General features: G+C 53.8%; 3 protein-coding genes across 3 annotated transcripts in view; 2 read left to right on the forward strand and 1 right to left on the reverse strand.

Moving 5' to 3' along the window:
- Positions 1-902, forward strand: part of N657DRAFT_693390 (FabD/lysophospholipase-like protein) — a gene marked incomplete at its 5' end in the record, with an annotated part of 4,321 nt that extends 3,419 nt beyond the window's left edge. The window contains 3 exons of the mRNA XM_062797215.1: positions 1-320; positions 375-418; positions 632-902. Coding sequence (XP_062643662.1) covers positions 1-320; positions 375-418; positions 632-736 — 469 coding nt within the window. The 3' untranslated portion in view covers positions 737-902. The remainder of the gene's footprint in view (positions 321-374; positions 419-631) is intronic.
- A 1,135-nt stretch (positions 903-2,037) lies between these two features.
- On the forward strand, positions 2,038-6,742 carry N657DRAFT_684065 (FabD/lysophospholipase-like protein; the record flags this gene model as incomplete). Its single annotated transcript, XM_062796637.1, has 8 exons — positions 2,038-2,429; positions 2,484-2,520; positions 2,593-3,070; positions 3,143-3,201; positions 3,424-3,661; positions 3,785-4,220; positions 4,461-4,911; positions 6,539-6,742. 8 exons carry the CDS (start codon positions 2,038-2,040, stop codon positions 6,740-6,742), a joined length of 2,295 nt encoding a protein of 764 aa, XP_062643663.1.
- Positions 6,743-8,934: 2,192 nt separating this feature from the next.
- N657DRAFT_649672 (uncharacterized protein) lies at positions 8,935-9,716 on the reverse strand. Its single transcript, XM_062793772.1, has one exon. It carries the CDS (start codon positions 9,339-9,341, stop codon positions 9,123-9,125), a length of 219 nt encoding a protein of 72 aa, XP_062643664.1. The 5' UTR covers positions 9,342-9,716; the 3' UTR covers positions 8,935-9,122.
- Positions 9,717-11,771: the final 2,055 nt, after the last annotated feature.

An 11,771-nucleotide genomic window follows, 5' to 3' on the forward strand; every position in this document is an offset into this window, starting at 1 on the left:
TCTCGGATGGGACCACATATCGACTCTCGATATGGCCAACAACTTGGGCAACCTCTACAAGAATCAAGGCCGGCTGACGGAGGCCGAGTCGATGTTTCAGCGGGCGCTGGCAGGCAAGGAGAAGGCGCTCGGACGGGACCACACATCGACTCTCAATACGGTCAACAACTTGGGCAACCTCTACGTGGCTCAAGGCCAGCTGACGGAGGCCGAGTCGATGTATCAGCGGGCGCTGTCTGGGTTCCGGGTTGCCTTAGGGCCGTCTCATGGAAAAACTCAACTTGTTATGCGGAATTTGAATTCATTGCCGCATGCCAAAGGTATGTCAAAGAGGCCGTAACTGCTTATTCCGTCCACTAAATGTTCGTATACAGATCCGTCGGCTATTTCACGGGATTCCCTGTTCCTGTTCTCATGTGTATGTCATATGCCTCTGGTCATGCATGTGCTGGTGGTCACTGTTCTCATAGTTATGTCATATGCCTGTGGCCATGCATACGTCATGGGCCTCTACTCCAGCACTTAAAGTCTGGTTGCACGCCCATTCCTGTCATCTAGCTCTTGCTCTCGTCGTAGCAATATCAATCTTGTATGTGCGAGCTGACCAGACCTTGGGTGGTGCCCGCCACAGGCTATAACCGAGCCGCCACCGCCGAAAGCTAAGGTGAAAATACTGGAGAAATTGCGGGTTAAATTTCGCGGGTTTCCTAAGGAGCGAAGGCGTCCGCCGAGTTGAGGCGCGGCGGAGGACGAACGAATTCCTCTAGCTGCCATCACTCCAAACAATTGTGTTCGCGAATGATAGAATGGCTGCCGTTAAGAGTAACTATTTGCCGCCCTATATACGGACTTCGTTGGAGAAGAATATCGCAGGTATTTCAGAGCAGCTGAGAGAACCTGTGTGAAATGAATGCGATGACAGCCTTCTAAGCGTTGTTTATTTTGATCATTTTTATTATTAACGTATATTATAAGCGAGTCGAACATATAAGTAAGTCGTACAGTATACTCAAATTTGGTGGAGTTGCACACAAAAAAAAAAACGTTAAGAAAATGCTAGGGGGGTCAACCAATCTTCTAACGTCTTTTTGCGTGCAACTCCACCAAAATTTGCTAGAGCGTACGACTCGCTTATATGTTCGACTCGCTTACGGATTATAATATTCGTTATTGTAACAGGCTGAGCCCGATGTTGGCCTCGTCGACCCTCGGCCGACCCCTGACGCTACCCCTGACTCGTTACCCCTGACGACGACGCTAGATCCACTACGCGACCCACGGCCCCATCTAGACACACGAAGATTGTGACGGGGAATGGTTCTTTCTTCTCTTCTTTTCCTCAAGATTAGTGTACTCGTAGAGTCGTCACCAGCTAGTTGCAATACACTCCTGGGACCGTTACAGTTATTATTAATTTTTTTTTTTCCTGTACAGTACGTTACGTGAAAACATGTGCCCCGACCTGAAGAACGTTATGACAGTCAGCAGCGGTACCTTTGCGTTACACCTATGCAGCAGGGCAAAGACGCACTGTGCTGGACTGTGCTGAACATTTGACCGTAGGAGCAGGCACGGTGTAAGCGCCATGAGGCCCAAAACGGGAGCTTCAGACAATTAAAGAGTGAGTAAAAAGCGGAAGCCGATTTCGCTAGTGACTGTACACACACACACACACACACTTTATTCCGCCCGGCGGGCTTAACCTGGAAGGGCAACTACAGGTCCTCTCAGCTGCTCTGTAATACCTGCGATATTCTTCTCCAACAAAGACCGCAAATAGTGCGGCAAAACCGGTGCCGGTGGGCGTAAAAGATGAATTGATACGTGCGTTAACACTAGACCACGCGTTTGGATGGCTGGTGAAAAGACAATTTAACGAGATGGTGGTTTCAGTTGCCGCCGTATCATTCAGCTGTGCCAGTCTGCAGGACTCCCCAGCCTCGCGCGCTGAGGATCCTCAACATTCGTCACCTACGCCTGCCGGCCCCTGACGCCGTCCTCTCCTCCACCGATCCGGCCCGCTCCATCTAGACAAACATGCCTACTGGTGCACTCCGCCTGCTCGCCCTCGATGGCGGCGGCGTGCGCGGCCTGTCGTCCCTCATGATCCTCCGCCGCCTTATGGCCACCGTCGATCCTGACGCCCCGCCTAAGCCCTGCGACTACTTCGACATGATCGGCGGCACCAGCACCGGCGGCCTGAACGCCATCATGCTGGGCCGCTTGCGCATGACCGTTGACGAGTGCATTGGCGCCTACACTACGCTGTCCGACAGGGTATTCGAGAAGAAGAGCCATCGTGTAACCATGAAAGGCAAGCTCCAGGGGCGGTTCGACGGCGCCGAGCTGGAGCGTGCAGTCAAGACTATCGAGTCAATCGCAGCCTCGACGAGGATGCACTGCTCAAGGACCCTGATTCTCCTTGCAAAGTGTAACATACCCCGATATCGGACCTGCGGACGGTCTCCACTGACTCCTGCCAGCTTCGTCTGCGCCACGAGCAAAGAGACTGGCGATAATGTGTGCCTGGCCAACTACCGCTCCCCGCGCAGCGACAACTCCGACCTCCTCAACGCCACCACGATCTGGTAGGCCTGCCGCGCGACATCGGCCGCGACCGCCTTCTTCGATCCGATCGCCATCGGACCCTTTAACGAACAGTTCGTCGACGGAGCGCTCGGCGCGAACAATCCTATCTACGTGCTGTGGAATCAGGCTCAGGACGTGTGGGGCGATCAGCTGCGGGGTAGTCTCAAATGCCTCGTCTCCATCGGCACGGGCCTTCCCGCCCTGCAGCCTGTGCACGACGACGTCCTGGGAATCTGGGCCACGCTAAAAGACCTTGCGACGGAAACGGAGAAGACAGCACAGCAGTTCCATCTCGACAAGTCGCACCTCGACGATGAAGGACGCCATTACCGGTTCAACGTGGACCGCGGGCTCGAGGAGATCGGGCCCGAGGAGTCGAAAAAGAAGACGGAGATTGCGGCTGCGACGCGACGCTACGTCGAGTCGCAGGCTGTCTTTAATCAGATGGAGGCGTGTGCGAACAATATCGCCGGACGAGAGTGTTAGTTTGGCCATTTCGAGCTTTTAGCTAATTATGTTCAATCGCTTGCTTACTCGCTGGTGCAATCATCAGACTACAGCCCGTACCGAACTTCGTTTAGCCTGCAGGGCGTGCCCGTATCGAATCACTTCGTAGCCCGACCGTTAGCTACCGCAAAGCTCGAAGAGTGCCCTCTCCCACGACGTCGCTCATCAAAGACCCAGCGACGTCCTCTACGGACTTGGTGGATCGGGGAAGACACAGCTGGCGGCCGACTTCGCTCGACGGCACCAGGCCGTTTTCAGCTCGGCCTTCTGGCTGGATGGCCGATCGGAGGACCGGCTGAGGCAGAGCCTTGCTAGCTGTGCAGCCAGATACCGGAAGGCCAGGTTTTCGAGAGGAGTAGGAACGCTGTGTTGCATAGCGAGGAGGATCTCAAGACTGTGGTGGCGGACGTGTTGGACTGGCTCGCGCGACCGGACAACAGCAACTGGCTCCTTATCTTCGACAACGTTGACCAGGGCAGCGAGACGGGCGCCTACGATGTCCGGCGGTATCTGCCCGGCGACCATGGGTCGTGCTGCTTACGACACGACTGTCGCGGCTGGCGCAGTTAGGTGAGTCGACGCGGCTGAGAGGGGTCGACGAACCAACGCTATTTTCCAGCAGTGGTGCGGGGCAGAAAGAGGTGAGGTTTCCGCTGCATGAGTTCGGCTTGGTGCTGATCGACCATAGCTATGGACGAGGCCGGTAGGGAGCTGCTCGGTCTGCTCGACGGCCTTCCGCTCGCGCTGGCACAGGCTGCCTCATATATCCGCGAGACCAGGCTCGATACCGCGTCGTATGCTCGGCTCTACAAGCAGCAGTGGGACGATCTGATGGGATCGGACGGGGAGTCGGGCTCACCGCTGGTGGACTACGAGCAAGGAAGCGTCGCGACAACGTGGACCGTATCGTTCAAGGCGGCTGAGGTACAGAATAAGAACGCCGCGAACCAGCTCCGTCTCTGGGCCTTTGTCGACGGCAGAGACCTCTGGCACGGCCTGCTGCAGGCGGCTGTGGAGGGCGGAGAGCAGTGGCCCGGATGGCTGTGTGATGTCGCAGGCAACGAGGTCCAGTACTTGGACGCGGTTCGACTGCTTCTCCGGTACTCGATGATCGAGTATCAGGAGTCAGTGCAGGGGAGCTATATCATGCATCCGGTGGTACATAGATGGGCGTCACATATACAGGATGGCGCTGGAAAAAGAAAAGTCCTGCGGCTGGCGGTGATGGTCGTTGGGTCATCGGTGCCCAGCAATACCAGCAAGGATTACTGGGTTGTCCAACGGCGTCTCCTCCCGCATGCGGAAAGGTGCTAATGGTGGATAGGAGAGATGTATAAGATGGGACAGAGCTTTGACGACACAAGGGCGGTAGACGCAATGCATATGTTGGGCAACCTCTACGCGGATCAAGGTCGGCTGAGGGAAGCCGAGTCGATGTTTCAGCGGGCGCTGGAAGGCAAGGAGAAGGCGCTCGGACGGGACCACACATCGACTCTCGATACGATCAACAACCTGGGCAACCTCTACAGGAATCAAGACCGGCTGACGGAGGCCGAGTCGATGTATCAGCGGACGCTGGAAGGCAACAAGAAGGCGCTCGGACGGGACTACTCATCGACTCTCGGTACGGTCAACAACCTGGGAATCCTCTACAAGGCTCAAGGCCGGCTGACGGAGGCCGAGTCAATGTTTCAGCGGGTGCTGGAAGGCAGGGATAAGGCGCTCGAACGGGACCACACATCGACTCTCGATACGGCCAACAAACTTGGGCAACCTCTACGCGGATCAAGGCCGGCTGACGGAGGCCGAGTCGATGTATCAGCGGGCGCTGTCTGGGTTCCGGGTCGCCTTAGGACCGTCTCATTGGAAAACCCAACTTGTTATGCGGAATTTGGATTTTGTTGCCGCATGCCGAAGGTATGTCTAAGAGGCCGTAACTATTTATTCGGTCTACTAAATGTTCGTGTACAGACCCGTCGGCTATAACCGAGCCACCACCGCCGAAAGCTAAGGTGAAAATACTGGAGAAATTGCGTGTTCAATTTCGGGGGTTTCCTAGAGAGCGAAGGCGACCGCCGAGTTGAGGCGCGGCGGAGGATGAACGAATTCCTCTAGCTGCCATCACTCCAAACGAATGTGTTCGCGAATGATAGAATGGGCTGCCGTCAAGGATGCCCATTTGCCGCCCTATACATGCGGTCTTGGTTGGAGAAGAACCGCAGGTATTACAAAACAGCCCAGAGAACCTGTATAAAAATGAATGCGATCACAGCCATCTAAACGTTGTTCATGTTCCCAAATCTGAAGGGGCAGGTGTTGGCCCGGACTGGTCCGCATGACTGCAAGGAAAGTATACGCCAAGGGATCGGCGTCGCCCTGGAGTCTCGAAGCGCTGATGCGAGTGCATGATGCACGGGAGGCGGTGGCAGGGCAAACTGGGACGCCTGTTGGGATAGCGGTCCTGCTCAGGTGATCGGGTGGTTGTCGTGGAACGGGTCCACCGCCGCCGATCGACTACGCCACACCAGCCGCCCAGTGAATGCCTCGAGCAGGACGCACTACTCGTGGACATAGCCAACAAACGACCCCTGAATGTGCCCAAATGGCCTGCGAAAGCGGACCGGCAACGTATTCTGCATTTGTCATTCCCGGTGGCCTCCATTCTCCCATGCGGCTAGATGCCCAGGCCGTCACAGGGAATCGTCTTCGTCCTCTAATTGGCTCGGCAGATCTGAGGACGGCCTACATGCTAGATAAAACGGCGAAAAAATTATCTACGGGTCTTCGTACTAAGCACTCTTGTAGTTAAAAAGAAGGTCGGTTGGACAATACTTCCACACTGAACAAGTGAGGGGGAACATGGCTGCTTCTTCCATATCGGCCAGTTCCGCGGGTTGGCCGGAATATCACATCGTGGCCACATATAGTGTCTGGCGACAACATCTCTAGCTCCTCGTGACCGACAGAGTAGATCTAGCCAACGGCTCGAGTGCTTAGCTTCGGGTCGTTTTACATTGGCTGGAATACGACACTAGTACAGTGGGATGTTACTTTTGGATGCACATGCGCTCTGGAGGTAGATGGGAAAATGGTTAAGTCATGCCAGGGCGATTCTGGTGTGAAATTGCCCATCGTGATCCAGATTCGTGCCGCGGTGGCTGGCCGGCGTCCCGGCAGTCGCCTCGGCCACAAACTTTCAGCCACAACCCCACCCGTTACTCCGACAACGGGTAAGGGGAAAATAAATACCCCTGAGCTTCTGAGCCCCTGAGCCCCTGGAATCTCTAAACCAGTACGAGGATGAACCCCTTCTTAACTCTCCCTCCGTTCAAGAACCCCTAGTCGCCTCAGCACAATTTTTCCCTCCTTCCCTTCGCCAGATTCGGAAGGCACTATTTGTCCTGATGTTTCAGAGCCCCTTTGCGAGGCTGATCGGCGCAAGATCACGCGGGTTGAGACCGCAGCGGTGCGTGGCTCGACACGAGACACCATTCTGGCTATGCAACAGGTGGCTATTTTAACATTGTGTCTCGGCGCCAAATGGGGCCTGGGCAGCACAGGAGGCCAGCCATCCGACAGAGAGGACACCAGGACAGAGGTGGAGCACGAGCACAAGCAGATTCTCCCACCAAGCCAGCCTTCTTAACCAGGTCTGAGCCGAAACTTCGCCGCCCTTGACCAATGTGGCTTGGACCTTGCAGGATGTGAAGGCCTTCCTGTTGACGCTGCCTGATTGCCGAGAGCAGTATGCCCGTAGTATCACCGCCCTTCCGCCCATAAAGATGATATTCGAGTTCGAATAAAGGGTAGGGTGGATAAATATTGGTTGGGTTGGAGTTGAGGGACTTCCAGGCAGCCAGTCTAACGGGCTAAGGGGCATAGTAATATGGCTCGGCATTTAAAATACTCCTCCCTCTTACCCGCGCAGCTATTCAACGGCATAGCCTGGTTAAGGAAGCCTGGCTCTCTGGCAGGGCTTCGTCACGCCGAGATTGGATCACTGCCCTGATATCTCTGGAGATGAGTGTGTGGAAGCGGACTCTTCTTACCCTCTGGCTCCTCTTTGGACCAGACCCCCCCGGCCCTCCTCGCCGCAAAGACCGCCCTCGCGATCTCGGATTTGGTGTGCCAGACACCCCTCGTGAAACCTCCGAACCGCCTGTTGAGAATCTCGCGGTTCAATGTATCCAAGTACCGCGGCCGCCAGAGTACGCTGCGTGCTGTGATCTGGCTGCTGAACAGATGACCACCCCCCTTCGTCCGAGAGCCAGCCAGCTACGCCCACTCGTTCACGGTCTCGTTCTTGGTCTGCGGCAGTGATAGGGGCCGTGGAGGGCACCCGATGAACTTCATTGGCGTTGACAAGCATTCCAATGGGTCGAGAGATGAAGAACCTGTCGCATCAGCCGCTCGATATGTCAGGCGCAGCACATGTTGCTGCCACGTTGGATGTTCTTATTGGAGACCTCTTTTTTTAGGTAGATCAAACAACTCTGCCCCGGGCTTGCGGATCCGACCAAACCGTCCCCAGCCTCGTAGGGACAAGGCTCCCTCAAGCCGGCATTGATATGGTATACACACATCGGGTATAAGAAGCGTCCTCTTTCCACTCTGAGGTCCCATTGCAATCACTATCCTTTCGCAAACTTCTACTCCTGCTCGACGCCAGACTTTTTCTCGATCTCGACTCTTTCCACACACAAGCCTCAGTCAGCCTTCCTCGCAATGAGTTCGAACGAAAACATGTCGGGACGGAGGGTTATCGGTGTTCTCCCGACCATCCAACAACCCCGGAGGTTCCTGGAGACGTTCGACCTGGAGACGTTCAACTATGCCCTCTCCTGGGATGCATTCAATTTGGGTCCCGGGAACCATGCGTCGGCGAATGCACCAATGTGTCCTTGCGGTTCAATGGACCACAGGCTGCATCCCGACTCAGCCAACGAGCGCGGCCTTCGACTTCACGAGATGACTCTTTCCGAGGACACTCCAGGCGATGCGTTCTTCCATAGCCTGATGGGCCTCCCACAAGAACACGGCTTGATCACAGACGACGATCTTCGACTGTACGGTTTGGCGCCTTGCGAGACGAGCGGCACTCCCCCTCCCTTCAGTGCGATGAGGGCCGTGGAAAACCTTGACTCGACCGCCGGCGACGACGACCTTCCGTCCTGCGACTTTGGCCGTTCGGAGATAATGGACATTTCCTGTGGCTTGTTCACCCTCAGCGATGAGATGGAGCTCCCGGAGTTCCTCGCCTTGATCGACGGGAACGACCTTCAACTTTCCGGCTCGGGCTCTTCCAGAATGATGGGGACTCCTATCCATCTATCTCTCCTTGGACCATATACACAACACCAGAACGAGATTATCCCGGCTGGTCCCGAACTTCAAGTACCACAGCCATGCGGGGAGTCCGAGGTCGTGGACCAGCGACAGGACATGGATTACTTGGCAGGAGCATCCGCTCCATCCCCACCTATAGGTCCATCTGGAAACGGTCTCGGTGATGGAGTCAGTCCGAACGTGGATGACACTGTTAGCGCGACCGGTGATGCTCTCAGGGTAGCCGACGAAGCCGATGCGAACCCAGGGCTATCCGCAACTTCAGACGGATTGTCTATGGAGGGCCGCACCACCGCCAGGCGCCCACTCAGACGACTGCTGCAGACTCGCAACACCTCAGCTCGCCTTCAAAAAACCAAGAAAAGGAGAGGCCCAGGCTCCCGTGTGCGCCGCGGAAAGCGAAGACAGCAACGGAAAGACCCTCACCCCGGTCTCCTCGTCAAGAAGTTTATTCTCCTTCTCAATGACGGACCAGTAAACTACCATTGGAATCGCCATGATAAGACTTGGTGCGGTGCTGATGAAGAAGTGGCGGGGATGGTTGAGCTGACCGAAATCCTGAAGTCATCTCCACAACTCGTCCAGATCCTTGGACACCCGGGCTGGGGATACAAAGTGTTATTTGGTTGGAATGAGACTTCGGCTCGTTTTGAGGGGCATGCCGAGGGTGACTCTGATGTTTACCAGTATTCGATACCGAGCATGGAGATGTATATGTTCCAATTGATGGATCGCGGCCGGGCAGTCCAACAGTAGCGGGGTGTACAATAGTTGGTAGGAAGATTTGATGGACAGTTCTGCTCGTGTTCATCCTCTCGATTGCCCCCCAACGATGCCGACCCTGTAATGCTTGCACGATTGTCCGCCCTTGATCTAGCGTAAAGCTCGCCAGAAGACATCGATGCTTTGACGCAGGGCGCAAGAGAAAAAGCCAGCACTTTTTAGCCCACGCAAAAGCCGTTGCCTGGCACACAGGCGGTTGGTGCTTACGCAGAGATCGGTTGATGCGGAGACAATTGATGCAAAGGATAGAGGTTGGTTGATGAGGGTGATACGAAGGTCAGTGATGCAGAGGATGCAGAGGTCGGCCACGCGCAACGGCATCCGCGACATCGATTGATTTGTCGCAGCCATGGTAACGTCGACGATGGAAAAGCAGAGGATCGAGTATAACAAGAGCAAGGTACCACGCAGGCCAGGGCGACTGTACGAGCAGAATTGTTGATGAAGGGGGAGGTTGCAGTTGGGTAGCTGAGGTTTGAAGAAGATAAGTGGTTGAAGGGTTGAATCGGAAAGTGGAAGATTGCAGGCCAGTGCCAGGTTTTTAAGGCAACCCAGGCAGGAAGAATCGTAAACTCTTTTGAATATCCAACAAATCTTTCTCTGCAGATTAGACCAATACGAAGTCGCACCGTTGATTACGTACTGTACTGTACATGATACAAGACCCGCTGCCGTACTAGCCAGCAAGTACAGCGGTGGGGAGGTATATGTTTCAACTGATGGATCGCGCCGAGCAGTCCAACGGCAGCTTGGGGTACAATAGTTGGAAGATTTGATGTTGTATGTGGCATACATATATGTATAGCAGCTGAACTGTGATTGACACCAGGAAAAATAACTGCAACTCGCAACGCTAATGTAGGTTAACTGTAGTAGGCATCGTGGTTCGTAATCTCCCTGACCGTAGCGTGTGACGAGAGCAAATGGGACGTTGGCGCAATGACTCGGGTACAAAGTAACCCTTTGATTTGCAAGATCATATTACCAGTAATGATGTGGGTAAGTCATCCCTGATATGTGGAATAGGAAGTACTAGTAATGCGACGTACTTGCTTCTCCACTTATTTGACAGACTGGTAACCATACGTTTGTTTCTAGAGTGGTTACTGGGAATCACCTTCTGAGGCTCTAGGATGACTAGTACTACGTTTTGCAATATATAGCGCTACTAGTACTTCCAAGTTAGCGTTATATGGTTACCGGTACTTATATCTCGAATTATACGGATTACTTTGTATGTTTCCGTGGAGTAAGTAGCATTCTTCACTCTACGCTCAGCGTCTACAAGCGACAATACCAGGTGCAGAGTCGGTTGGGACTTAGGGGAAGGGGAACATGACGAACTTGGAGCCGAGGGTTCTCCGGTGCTTAGTCTGAGTTCGCCTTCGGAGGGCGGCAATAGATACCTCCCCGGGGCCAAGGGGGCAGTTAAAGTCCTTGCGCTTGTCGCACTACCAATAACTCTCACGGTTGACTTACACTCTTACATGGGATTTCATTGGCGATTGTAACCAAATTTGAGTTCCTGCACTCCACCAGCCCAAATAGCGCTTCATGTGGGCCAGTCGCTCACCCCGTGTTCGATTCGTAATGGCAGGCCAATGATATTGCGCACTGAGAGCCCACTTCGGCTCGCTATTGGCTATTGAGCCTCTGTCCAAAGTACGCTAAATTGAATGAAAAAGGTGCTAGCTAATCCAGAACCAATCAGATACTAGTAACTGGACTGTTGGTGAAGCACCGGAGAACCCTCGGCTCCAAGTTCGTCATGTTCCCCTTCCCCTAAGTCCCAACCGACTCTGCACCTGGTATTGTCGCTTGTAGACGCTGAGCGTAGAGTGAAGAATGCTACTTACTCCACGGAAACATACAAAGTAATCCGTATAATTCGAGATATAAGTACCGGTAACCATATAACGCTAACTTGGAAGTACTAGTAGCGCTATATATTGCAAAACGTAGTACTAGTCATCCTAGAGCCTCAGAAGGTGATTCCCAGTAACCACTCTAGAAACAAACGTATGGTTACCAGTCTGTCAAATAAGTGGAGAAGCAAGTACGTCGCATTACTAGTACTTCCTATTCCACATATCAGGGATGACTTACCCACATCATTACTGGTAATATGATCTTGCAAATCAAAGGGTTACTTTGTACCCGAGTCATTGCGCCAACGTCCCATTTGCTCTCGTCACACGCTACGGTCAGGGAGATTACGAACCACGATGCCTACTACAGTTAACCTACATTAGCGTTGCGAGTTGCAGTTATTTTTCCTGGTGTCAATCACAGTTCAGCTGCTATACATATATGTATGCCACATACAACATCAAATCTTCCAACTATTGTACCCCAAGCTGCCGTTGGACTGCTCGGCGCGATCCATCAGTTGAAACATATACCTCCCCACCGCTGTACTTGCTGGCTAGTACGGCAGCGGGTCTTGTATCATGTACAGTACAGTACGTAATCAACGGTGCGACTTCGTATTGGTCTAATCTGCAGAGAAAGATTTGTTGGATATTCAAAAGAGTTTACGATTCTTC

The sequence above is a fragment of the Parathielavia appendiculata genome (assembly GCF_033297405.1).
Source record: "Parathielavia appendiculata strain CBS 731.68 unplaced genomic scaffold N657scaffold_21, whole genome shotgun sequence".
Taxonomy (NCBI): Eukaryota; Fungi; Ascomycota; class Sordariomycetes; order Sordariales; family Chaetomiaceae; genus Parathielavia; species Parathielavia appendiculata.

Bases quoted from the DNA above. Each gene is read 5' to 3' on its own strand.
- N657DRAFT_649672 (XM_062793772.1), bottom strand. From the start codon at position 9,341: ATGTCTTCTGGCGAGCTTTACGCTAGATCAAGGGCGGACAATCGTGCA.